Source organism: Halichoerus grypus, chromosome 15, assembly GCF_964656455.1.
Source record: "Halichoerus grypus chromosome 15, mHalGry1.hap1.1, whole genome shotgun sequence".
Classification (NCBI taxonomy): domain Eukaryota; kingdom Metazoa; phylum Chordata; class Mammalia; order Carnivora; family Phocidae; genus Halichoerus; species Halichoerus grypus.
Window position 1 is genome coordinate 45162991 of NC_135726.1, and position 12284 is coordinate 45175274.

General features: G+C 55.9%; 1 protein-coding gene across 1 annotated transcript in view; it reads left to right on the forward strand.

The window, feature by feature from the left end:
* Positions 1–11297, forward strand: part of WDR62 (WD repeat domain 62) — a 42209-nt gene extending 30912 nt beyond the window's left edge. The window contains exons 19-32 of the mRNA XM_036068011.2: positions 312–440; positions 1515–1648; positions 3990–4042; positions 5871–6089; positions 7113–7240; positions 7553–7656; positions 8005–8115; positions 8412–8546; positions 8826–8937; positions 9052–9193; positions 9272–9332; positions 9518–10168; positions 10703–10851; positions 10946–11297. Coding sequence (XP_035923904.2) covers positions 312–440; positions 1515–1648; positions 3990–4042; positions 5871–6089; positions 7113–7240; positions 7553–7656; positions 8005–8115; positions 8412–8546; positions 8826–8937; positions 9052–9193; positions 9272–9332; positions 9518–10168; positions 10703–10851; positions 10946–11212 — 2395 coding nt within the window. The 3' untranslated portion in view covers positions 11213–11297. The remainder of the gene's footprint in view (positions 1–311; positions 441–1514; positions 1649–3989; positions 4043–5870; positions 6090–7112; positions 7241–7552; positions 7657–8004; positions 8116–8411; positions 8547–8825; positions 8938–9051; positions 9194–9271; positions 9333–9517; positions 10169–10702; positions 10852–10945) is intronic.
* Positions 11298–12284: the final 987 nt, after the last annotated feature.

Below are 12284 nucleotides of genomic sequence, written 5' to 3' on the forward strand. Positions count from 1 at the left end.
TGTGGTTGGTGCCCAAAGAAGTCCCTTTTGTCACTCCCTCCAGTTTATTACAGTCCTTCCGCAGCCCCCTTCCTTGGGTCTTGAGGACTTCAGAACAGGTCCTGGTTTGCTGGGATGCTCTGAATCGCGCCCAGGGTGTAGAGCCCATGTGGCCTGGAGCCCCCACCCCAGGCCCTAAGTGGAAGGGGGGTGTTTTCTGGGAGGGGCCAGGGAATGGGGTTTTCGCTGTGGTGACCTAGGGGGCTCCAGAGTCAGATGGCTTCCGTGTTTACTGTTCCTTCCCCTTCCACATCTCTCTTTGGCCTCTGCAGCTGCGTGTTCATCTGGCACCTGGGCCCGGAGATCACGAACTGCATGAAGCAGCACTTGCTGGAGATCGACCACCGGGAGCAGCCGCAGCAGCAGATCATGCAGGATGGGAAGTGGAGCAGCCAGCCCAGGTCCTGGCAGTGACCCGGCCATCCCCCATCCATCTGTCTGTCTGCCAGAGAAACGTCTTCCCACCCTGGGCCCCGTGAGGAGTGATGCTGGAGACAGCCATGGCCAGGACAGCCCTAGGCCCTGCCCTTTGTGCACCTGTGGCCCCGTCGGGGAGACAGATTTTGAGTACAAATTTATGATAGTATATAGGAGAAGGGTTTTGAAGTGGAAAAGCGAAGTGGAGAGCCTGTGAGTACTGTTTTGGGAGAAGAAGCTCCGGGGCACTGTGGGGACCAGGGGAGGCCCCTGCCCCAGCGTGCAGTGGGGAGGGACGTAGTCAGAGAAGGCTCCAGTGGAGGACCCTTATTCTTCAAAGTTTTTATGCTGCAAGACCAGTTTCATTTGGAGTAAGGTCATATTCTAATTTCTGGCTAGGGAATTTTAGTTTGGAGGTCTCAGTCGAGTGGGAGATTTGGGGGTTTATCCTCTCTCCTGCCTCTGGAGCTGTCCTTGCCTTTCTCTGCCTTGAGGCTTTGCCATGGCCTCCCCACAGGGACCAGGCCTGAACATGAGCCTCCCGTCCTGTGTAGTATTGGATGTCTTGCAGATCTAGGTACCAAGGGAATGGGCAGCTCCTCTTGGCTCCTGGTTTTGAGGCTTACACACTGCCCCAGGTGTCCTCCAGTGCCCGCCTTGTGTCAGGCGTGTTTTAGGCTCCTGTACTCCAAAGGAGATAAAACCTTATTGCTACCCACCCCCACACACTGCCCCCCCCACACACACTCCCCAAAATGGAGTGCAGCAGCTTAGTACTCAAGCCCCACTATCTGCTTTGCTTTCTGTCCCTTTGCTGTGGCCTTTAGAGAGTTTGTCGTATTTTTTGAGTGCAGTCTTTGTTATATCTCATTTATTGTGGTGATATTTCCAGCAGAGCAGATGCGGCAGGGAGCTCTCCCGGCACCATCTTCACTGGAAGTCAGCAATATGTTCCTATGGAAGCTAGCACAGGGCCCAGCCCTAGGGAGATCCCTGTGCCTCCCGCCACCACCCCATTTACCTATTTCTCTCCTTGCCGTTCTCATTCCTGGCCTCAGGCAGGAGACCTATACATCCGTGCCCAGCGAGATTTGCTCCTTAAGCCCTGGAGAGCAGACGGAGGATGAGCTGGAGGAACAGTGTGAGCCAGAAGAGTTGCTGAAGACACCATCCAAAGAGAGCTTGGACCCAGGTTGGGAAAGGGGTTCATTCAAAGGGGCCCTATTTTGAACTCTCCATGTAGGGATCATTGCTGGGTTTCGCCCACTACCTGGAAATGAAGCTCAGTAATCCCATCAGTCAGGACTCCCTCAGTGTAATAGCATCCAGACTCTCACTGGCTTCAGCGGGAAAGAGAATTTCTTGGTTCATATACCTGAAAATCAGAGAATTTGGCTTCAGGCAATCGCTGGATCCCTGTAGTCAGGTGATGTTAAAGGAATATATTTTTCCTCCGTCTTTTGGCTCTGCTTTTCTCCATGTTGGTTTTGCTGTCAGGCAGACTCTCCCTTTCCTGATGGCAAAGATTCTCCCAGCAGCTCTAGGTAATCGAACTCTAGAGAAGAGAGCATCTCTTTCCCAGTAGCTCAGGCAAAATCCTGGGGTCGTGACTCCTGTTTCTGGTGTGCGTCATGTAGCCAGTAGCTCTGATTGGCCAGGCCTGAGTCATGTCATCCCTGAAGGGGGAGGCTTGAACCAGCTCCACTGGAGCCACCTGACTAAAGAGGGTGGGAAGGGGTGCAGGGGATGTCCCAGGGGAAAAACAAGGTGCTGTTAACCAGAGACAACAGATTCTGTTGTTCAGGCAAAAGGGAGAATAGTAGCTCAATGACTTTATAGGAGGCCAAGCTTTCTCTAAATTTCTGCCCTTCTGCATGTTGCCTTGGCTTAGGCCCTCATGGTTGCAAGATGGCTGCCGTTTGCATAGGACAGTCACTCTTCCAACCTCCTTTGGAGAGGAAACTTGCCCACAAGCTCCCGGCAGGCTTCTCTCAGGTCCCATTGGCCATGGTTGCTCCAACTAAGAGAGGCTGGGAGCTTTCAGTGTGGGGCGGGGGCCTCTACCAACAGGGGCTGACTAGACAGTAGGCTACAGTAATATAAGAATTCAGCCTTGGAAAAAATCAGAGTAAGCAAATTTTCTTTGTTGCCACCCTCACACCCAACCCCATGTTCTCTCCAGGGTGGCCACTTCTATCAGTTTCTTATGAATCGTTATAGGCCATTTCCTGAACATTAATATATATGTGTACACAGCCATCAGAACATGTCATATTTATGTACATAAATTGTATTCTACTGCAGACATTCAGTACTTTTTTCCTCTCAGAAGTATCTTATCAGGGCGCCTGGGTGGCTCAGTCAGTCCGACTCTTGGTTTCGGCTCAGGTTGTGATCTCAGGGTCATGAGATCAAGCCCTGCATCAGGCTCTGCACTCATTGTGAAGTCTGCTTGGGATTTTTTCCCTCTTCCTCTCCCTTCACCTCTGCTCCTCCTCGCGCTTGCACTTTCTCGAGCTCTCTCTTGTTCAGATAAATAAATAAATAAAATCGTTTTTAAAAAAGAAGAAATGGGGCGCCTGGGTGGCTTGGTCGTTAAGCGTCTGCCTTCGGCTCAGGTCGTGATCCCAGGGTCCTGGGATCAAGCCCCACATTGGGCTCCCTGCTCAGTGGGGAGCCTGCTTCTCTCTCTTCCTCCGCCTGCCGCTCCCCCTGCTGTGCTCTCTCTCTTCCTCTCAAATAAATAAATAAAATCTTTAAAAAAAGAGAAGAAATATCAACCTCTCAAATAAATAAAATCTTTAAAAAAAAAAAGAAAGAAAGAAATAGCCACCTATTGGTGGATACAAAACAGAGGCCTCTTTTTTTTTTTTTTAAGATTTTATTTATTTAGAGAGAGAGAATGAGTGCGAGTTGGGGGAGGGGCAGAGGGAGAGAGAGAGAGAATCTCAAGCAGACTCCATGCTGAGCGGGGAGCCCGCTGCAGGACTGGATCTCACCACCCTGAGATCATGACCTGAGCCTGAGCCAAAATCAAGTTAGATGCTCGACTGACTGAGCCACCTAGGTGCGCCACAGGCCTCCCTCTTTTAACCAACAGCATGGTGGGATATTTTAAGGTATTTGCCTCTGGCTGGACATTTAGGGTTTTCTAACTGTACCCCTTGGTGAATAAGGCCGTACTGGCCACTCCTAGGCCTCCTCCGGCGTATGTGAGGGTGCTTCTCCAGGACGGAGGTGAGGGCTGGCGCTGCCGGCTCTGGGCTTAGTACACTTTTTATTTCAAAAGAGAACCCCAAGGGCCCTCCACATCCAGTTACTGCCCCACCTAGCAGGCCCACACTTTGGCCAACACTTGATCATATGAAGCATTTTAGTTTTGGTCCATTGTGTAAATTTGCCTTTTCTGACAATGAGTAATATGTCTGTTGTTTCTTGTATTGTCTCTTTGGAGAATTGCCTATTTACGTATGTTGCCCATTTGTCTGTTGGGTTGTTTATTGTCTCCTGATGGATTCCATGTGTCTCTCCAGATCCTCGGTGTCTGCTGACCAATGGCAAACTGCCACTCTGGGCAAAGCGGCTGGTGAGTCTGCCCAGAGACCGGGACGCCTAGGGCTGGCAAAGTGGGTGTGCTCTCCTTCATGCTCTTCTTTCTGCTGGGAGCCCGTTTCCCTCTCTGTGTCTCTCTTTTCCCTAGAGAACCCTGTCATCCTTCCAGTCTCAGCTTAGACAGTCCTTCATGCTTATAACACGTATAGTGACCACCTTCCCTGTGCCAGTCTTGTTCTGACTATCTGGACGGCAGGGAGCAGGGCAGACAAAACGTCGGCCTTCACAGGCTCATTTTCTAGTGTGGGAGATGGGCAGTATCCACATCAAACCGATGAGTTGTATAGTATTTTGGGAGCTGATAAGTGCTGTGGAGGAAAAAAATTGAGAAGGAAAATAACAAGTATTGGGGGGAGGGGGCAACAATTTTATGATGAACAGAAAGGCCTCACTGGGAAGGTGATATTTGAACAGAGTTGAAGCAAGGGAGAAATGCAGTTCATGGGAAAGAATGTTCCAGGCAGAGAGAACAGTATGCAGGACAAAGGCCATGAGGCAGGATTATGCTTATTAGCATGTTCGAAGAGGTACAGGGAGGCCCAGCTGCCTGGGTTGAGGGTGAATGAGGGCTGGGGGGAGAAGGGCTCACGGAGATGAGGGGGGCCAGATGGTGTGGCACCGTGTGGGCGGTGGTGCAATCCCTAAATACTCCTCGTTGTCCTCCCCACTTATTTTCATCCCTGGCACGGAGTGAGATGGAGGCAAAGGAGGGCTCTGAGCTGAGGAAGGCCATGAGGTAGCGCCAAGTGTGAACATGAGGGGCAAGCAGAGGGCCAGGGAGGAGACTTGGGATCATCCAGGCAGGAGAGGTGGGAGGCTGGATAGATTTTGAAGGTGGAACCAAATGACTGGTTGTGAGAGGAAGAAGATGATGTTAGGATTGAATGAATGTTACTTAGGGGAGGCGCAGGCAAGGAGCCAGTGGGTTAGAAGCTGGCGGCAGAATCCTACACCCGAGGTTGGATGATTTATTTCAGTAACAGTGTCAGTCCTCAGTCAAAACCTAACTGTCAGCTCCTCAGGGAGATCCTCCCTGCCATCCCCTCCCCTGCAGACCAGGTCTCTCAAGACCCCAAGCTTCCCCTTATCCGTAAATGCTACGGGTGGAATTACATTCAACAAACATGGATAGCACACTTACTCTGTACAGGCTCTGTTCTAAGGATTTTGTATGTATTATCTCATTTAATCCCCATTGAAGTATAGGACCTTTTCATATCCCTATTTCACAGATGGAGAAACTGAGGCCCAGAGAGGTTAAGTAACTTGTCCAGGGTCACACAGCTAGGAATTCGAGGACGTGGGCTGCTCCAGAGCTGAGTTCTCAAGCACCCACCCTCCACTGTCTCTCAGGCCACAGTCTTATTCGCAGGCAGTGCTGGGCAGGACCAGGGTGGGAGAGGTGGCCATATGTGTTTGGATGGCAGAGCTAACAGAATTTGCTGAAGAAGTACAAGGTGGAGAGTATGAGGGACAGTACAAGAATGAAGGATGACCTCAAGGTTTGGGGCCTAAGCAGCAGGCAAGAATAAGATAAGGAAGGCTTTAGGAGGAGTCAATCTGGGGGGGAAGATCAGGAGTTGCTTTCAACATGTGTTCGCTCTGAAATATCCATATAGATGGAGAGCAATTGCACGTGCGCTTCTGAAATTTAACAGATTCGGGCTGGAGATGTTTCTCTGGAGGCCGTTGCTGAGTGGTGTTTAAAGCCGAGACTGGATGGAGTCCATGCAGAGTCCCTGGCTCCCATTGGAGTTGGTGATCTCTTGGCTAGCTGTCTCACCATCCCCTGTCACCCTCAGCTAGGAGATGATGACGTGGCAGATGGCTCAGCCTTCCATGCCCAGCGCAGCTACAAGCCGCATGGCCGCTGGGCGGAGCGTGCTGACCAGGAGCCCCTCAAGACCATCCTGGATGCCCAGGACCTGGATTGCTACTTCACCCCCACGAAGCCCGAGAGCCTGGAGGACTCTATTCTGGATACAGTGGAGCCCCAGAGCCTGGCGGCCCTGCTGAGTGAGGTACAGACCGCCCCAGCCCAGCCCACGGTCCCTGCACTGTGACTGCCCACCCGGGACCTGGGGCCTCGGCGGTATCATTTTGAAAATCAGGCTGATTTTCCCACTCTAGGGGTGCAAGATGATTACATGATGTGGTGGAGGGCAGGAGGGTGAGGCCCTGGGCCTAGTGCAAGTGAGACTTCCCAGGCAGACCAGGAGTCTGGGAGGTGGGTCCCTTGGGGGTGAAGAGCTTGGGCCCGAGAGCAGGCCTGTGGCTGGCTGGGGGGCGGGGGGGTCATTTGAGCAGGTAGAGCCCTGACCTTACCCCTTCCTTGCTGTGTGACCACTTGCCGTGAGGCTTGCTTCTCTAGGTTTCTGCTTTCAAAAAAGAAATGGTCATTAAAAAAAAGATAACCAAGAAAGAAAGATTTCTTAAAAATGGTCATAAAAAGAAAGCCCTCAGAGGGCTTTGATAGGAATCCAGCACCAATAGGGCCTGGGCCCTCAGAAGTGCTGAAGCAACTTTAGCTCTTGTTCTGTTATTTTCCAAACAAAATTATCTTTCATTCTGTTGTATAAACCGTCTTTTTTATTGTGAAATGATACACATACACTTGTGTGTACAAATCCTAGGTACACAGCTTGACAAGTTATTGCCTCTGTATGCACCTATGTATCTACCACCCAGGCCCTAAGATAGAGAGTATCTTCTACCTCCTGGAAGACCCCCTCGTGCCCCTCCTAATCGGTACCCCCACCCGAGGCACAGCCTTTTAACCTCTCACCGAGGATTAGTTTGTTCTTGAACATCACCCACATCGGCTTTTGGAGGGTTGGAGCCTTGCCCGTAGAGGGGCTGCCAACCAGCAGGAGGAGCGCAGAGGGAGCTCAGGATGAGCACCTCACCGGGCCCAGGCCCTGGCTCAGCGGGATGCTCCAGCACGTCTTCCCTGTTATCGTGGGTGTTGGCGGTACGCCTGGCGGCCTGCAAAGGGCCCTGGCTGCCAGGACCCCTCAGATGGCTGTGTCCTCTCCACCCTGCAGTCGGAGAGCCCCCAGAATGTCGGCGGGGGGCATCCCTCCTTCCTGCCCCTACAGAGGGAGTCCTCTGAGGACAGCGAGCTCATCGTCTACTCCCTGGAGGCAGAGGTGACGGTCACAGGGGCAGACAGGTGAGTGTCCTGTGCACCCAGGGAAGCCTTAAGGCATTGGAGAGAGGAGGCCTCAGCTGATAGGCACGCGCTGGAAGAATGGGCCTGGGGGAGTGGGGCAGAGCAGTAAGGCCCAGGTGGCACGGGAGCCTGGCCCTGCAGCCTCAGTTGCCCTGGTTCCAGGTGGAGGTGCAGGGAGCCTTTGCAGGAGGCAGGAGAGGCGAGGCAGTGCTCAGTAGGAGCAGGGCACAGATGTCTAGGGGGTCAGGGTGGGGGCTGGCTGTTTACTACCTAGTATGTTCTCATTCCCTTGCCCCACCCCCGGCACTGCAGCGAGTACAGCACGAAGGACATCAAGGGGGAGCCCAGAGACCAGCAAGGTGACTCCTACCTCAGAGTCTCCTCATTCTGCCCGAAGGATCAGAGCCCACCTGACGGTGAGTGGCGGCAGGCGGAGACCCTGCAGTAATCTGTCCAGCCAGGCCCCTTTCTGGGTATTAATGGCGACCTTGACTCAGTCTTCCTGAAGCTCAGGGTCTATCACGGAGGCAGACATGGTCCCTGCTGTTCCCTGAGGATTCTCGAGCCCAACTGCTGACTGGCAGGAGCCCAGCTCTGCCACTTCCTTGAAGTGTAAACTTGCTGGTCCATAAAAACAGAGACTGGGTATTATTACCCCCACTCTCCAGATTGGAAAACCAAAGCCCTGGGAACCTGAGCCACTTACCTGACTCACCCCGTGAGGGCCTGGCTTTGGGCTCCTGACTCCCACTCTGCCCCTCCAGACTCGGGGGAGTCAGAGGCTGACCTGGAGTGCAGCGTCACCACCAACCATGCCCCCCCTCCACAGCCGGCCCCGGCCCCTCGGTTTGACATGATGATGCCCCCCACGCTGGGTGAGCAGAGGCCAGATGTGGGGAAGATGGTGCATGGGACTTGCTCGGGGATGGTCATGATATATAATCCCTTTCCCCACATCAGCCCTGCACTTGGTGCCCACTAAGCCCCCATTTCCTTGTGTAGGAAGCAGAGCCATTAGCCTGTCCTCGGTCTAGTGGCAGCAGGCTGTGTGACGGGCGAGGCCAGCTTCCTCCATTATTAAGCGTCTGGCGTCTTTGGGCGTCTGTGTGACTCATGGTGTTGATGAGTCTCTCCTGCCCACCCCCTTGGCCTCCCCTTCGCCTCTCCCCAGGATGCCCAGGTTCTGCAGAAGAGTTATCCCAGCCCGAGGTGCCGGGCATATCCAACGGCTCCCTGCCCCAGACCCCTGAGCAGGAGAAGTTCCTCCGCCACCACTTCGAGACGCTTACTGACGCTCACCCTGAGGGTAGGGCCCTGCCCGGGCAGGCCTTCCAGTGCTGGGCACAGCGTGGGTGTCTCGGGTAGGGCTTCCCTGCAGAGCTGGCAGGGGTGGTAAGAGGGCTTGCGTTTTCTCTCAAGGACTGAGCCGTGCAGGCTCTTCTCCCTGCTGTGTTTGCTCCCCCAGGCATGTGGGTGGTCTATTGATGGCGTTTCTGGGGATCTACCTGCTGGTCTGCGGGCCTTCCTGGGCCCAGGGCTGAGTGGCTGGAGGGATTCTGAAGACTCCCTTGGCATCTTCCCCTAGAGCTCTTCCATGGATCCCTGAGAGACTTGGAGGCCCCTGAGGCTGAGGACTTCTTCAATCCCCGGCTGAGCATTTCAGCCCAGTTCCTCTCACGCCTCCAGAAAACATCCAGGTAGGAGCTGGTGAACCCCCACCCCGCCCCCATCTCTCTATCCCCCCCCGGGGGGGGCTGTGTCCCCTCAGGGACCCCCAGGACAGCCACAACCGCCTGGTTTCCTTCCCACAGGTTCACCCACAGCTTCCCTCCCCGGCTGCCCCTGCACCTGGTGAAGTCCCCAGAGGTCAGACTCCCGGAGCTTGGGGGCAGCCGGTCCAGAGCAGAGCCCCCGAGGGCAGGCACTGGCCACACGTCCCCAGGCAGGACCAGCGTGAGTACTGGGCCCCTCCCTCCGGACCTAGGGCTGCGCGCCTGGACGCCTTGTCCTCACCGCATGCTGTGCTTGTAGGTCCGCGCTGGGAAGAAGGCCGAGGAGCCCCTTGAGACCCCGGAGGCCTGGCGCCCACTGAGTGAGTGCCCCCATCCGCAGACAAACAGCCTGGGCTTCTCAGCAAACGGTCCTGGATGCCCATCCGAACCGTGGGGCAGTGGGGATGGGCAGGGTCCACTCAGGCCCGGAAGCCACCTGGGGTGGGCCCCTCTCCCTCGGCTCTGTGGCTGGGGTGTGAGACTGAGCCAACTTCTTCCTTTACAGCCCCCCGCCTCCCCGGCCTGGTGCCCTGTGCCCCCTCCTCAGTGCTGTCCACTGACGGGAAGCCTCCGACGCCCACAGCCCTACCCACTCCACGCCTGCCTCAGGCTGTCCACGGCCCTTCCACCCACCCCTACATGGAGGCCACTGCCGGCTCCCGGGCCAAGATGTCACGCAGCACCTCCCCCGAGGACAGTGAGGACCCTGTGCTGGCTGAGCTGGCCAGGCCCCTCCACAGGCCCTCCTCCCTGGGGGAGATGGCACCCCTGGGCCAGGAGCTCCAGGCCATCCCCACCACGGCAGCACCCAGCTCTAACAGCGAGGGCCGAGAACCTGCCTTGTCCTCCTGGGGCAACCATGAGGCCCGGGCCAGCCTGAAGCTGACCCTGTCGAGCATCCCTGACAGGCTCTTGCTGCCCCCTCCCCCGTTGGAACCTGCAGCCACCCAGTCCAGTGTCACCGTCACAACAGCCACCTTCCCAGTCCCCAGCCCCATGGATGCAAGCTCCCTGAGGCTCCACAATTCCACCTTTCTCCCAAGGCTCCTGGCCCCCGAGCCCCTCAAAGCCCCTGCCCACCCCAACAGTGCCCTACTTCCAGAGGCCAGGCCTGGGGTCCCTGGCAGCGTCACGTCTCTCCTGGAGCCCACCCCTGGTAAGTACCACTCTTGGGGCAAGGGATTGTCCCCCGAGCTCATCCCGTGTACAGCTGGCTTAGCTCTGAAGGTGGGCACTTGACCCGGCTCAGGGGTTGCGCCATTCATTTGTTCGTTCTTTCTTTCACTTAGATATTTAGTGAGCACTTCATATGTGTTGGGCTTTGTTCTAGACCCTGGGCACATGGGGCTTGGTGGTCAACAAGACTACAAAGAATGGGCACCCTCACTGGGGAGATGGCCAGACTAAATGTAAAGCAAAGTGTTAAGAGTATCCCGAAGGAGTATGTGCTAAGGACAGAAATAAAAGGGTTTAGGGAGTGAGAAGGGGGGGACAGTGGCTAGAGTTTTCAGCCAGATAATGAGAAAAGGCTTCAAGGAGAAGGGGGCATTTGAGCAGAGCAGGAGGGAAGTGAGCCTTAGGGGACTGAGGGAAGCATCCCAGGCAGAGGGATCAGCCCAGCCACCCCAGCCTCTCTTAGACCAGCTAGAAAGTGGAGGTGTCTTTCTCATTCCCTCCCCTCTCACCCCAGATGCGCTCAGTCTGGTCCAGGGCAGCCCTGGACACTGGGAGGAGCCTGGGGTGCCGGCCAGGGTCCTGCCCCCAGCTCCCCGTGAACTGAGCACTGTCGTGCACAGACTGCAGACCACCTTCCAAGAAGCCCTGGACCTTTACCGCCTGGTGAGCCCAGCCCCGGGGCCAGGGGAGAGGGCTGGGTAGCTCCCCGGGACTGCCGGGGCTGGGTGGCCCCTGACAAGGTTTGTACCCCTTGCAGATGGTCTCCAGCGACCAGGTGAGCACGGAGCAGCAGTGGCAGGCACGGACTGAGCTGGCCTCCACCTTTCTTTGGATCCATAACCAGTTAGAGGCCAATGACTGGCTGGTTGGGACTGACATGGCCCAGGCCCAGGCCCAGGGCAGCCCGGGCTCCCCCTCCCCGACTCCACTGTGCCCCCTGGCCAGCCCAGATTTGCATGCCCTGCTGGAACACTACTCGGAGCTGCTGGTGCAGGCCGTGCGGAGGAAGGTGCGGGGGGACTGAGGGCCAGCAGCCTCCTCTCCACGCCAGCCCTGCTGCTTCTGAAGAGATAGGTGTCTTAAGCAAATAAACTGACAGCTTAGAGGAATGGTTCCTGGTGCCTGTCGGGGCGTATGCACGAAGCTCCCTCAGGTGGATGCGGGGAAGGAGGGTAGGGTGGACAGCAGTGTTGTGTTGGACCAGCCCGGGGAACGTGGGTGGATGAACTTTGCAAGGGATAAAATTTGTATGCAGCAGGTTTTGGCCACGTAGCATTGTACCCTCACCTGCTCTTCCTCTTCCTGTCTCACCTGGGGGACATCAGCCCCAGCGCAGGACTCCATCAATGGGACCAACATTCCCAAGAAATTAGGGAACTGCAATAATGATGATCCCAACACCTGGATGCCATGTCGTCCATCCCCCCTGAGCTGCTATGGGGTCAGTTGGGGTCCTGGCCCAGTGGGGCCCAGCTGTTCCCCAAGGAGGGGCCAGCCCTTCCTCCCTGCCCCCTTACTGGTGCCCAAGAACCCACTGGAGCCACTGCCATCACCATGTGCCAGACCCTGGCTCCCAGGACACACACTGCCACCCCACTGGTTCGGGGCCCCCAGGCCAAGCCCAGGTTGGATCCTATGAGGTCCAGGCTTTTGTCCCCACCTACAGCAGGGGAAATTGAGGAGAGACCAGCAAGCTCAGTGACTGGACAATCGGGCAGCATGCCCAGGCCATCCAGCAGCTGGGACAAGGAATTCTCTCCCCAGCAGGAAGATTCTATCCAGACTCATCCCATGAGCTCCCAGCTGTGGTAGCAGCTTCCCCAGGCAGCCGGCATCTAGCCATGTGGCATGTCTGCCAAGAAGGCCACTCTTGTGACCACAAAAGCCCCCACTGTCCCAATTCTCTATAAAAAGGAAGCAGGCAAGGGAGGGCCCTCCCCTGAACCACAGCCCCACCGTGCGGCTTGCTGTGGCCTCAACCACCACTTGCCTGAGTCCCTCTCTGCTCCGTCGGATGGTCATGGCCCACCAGAAACAAGCCCGGAGAGATCCAGCCTTGCTCCGGATCCCACACAGCTGGGACTCAAACCCAGGCT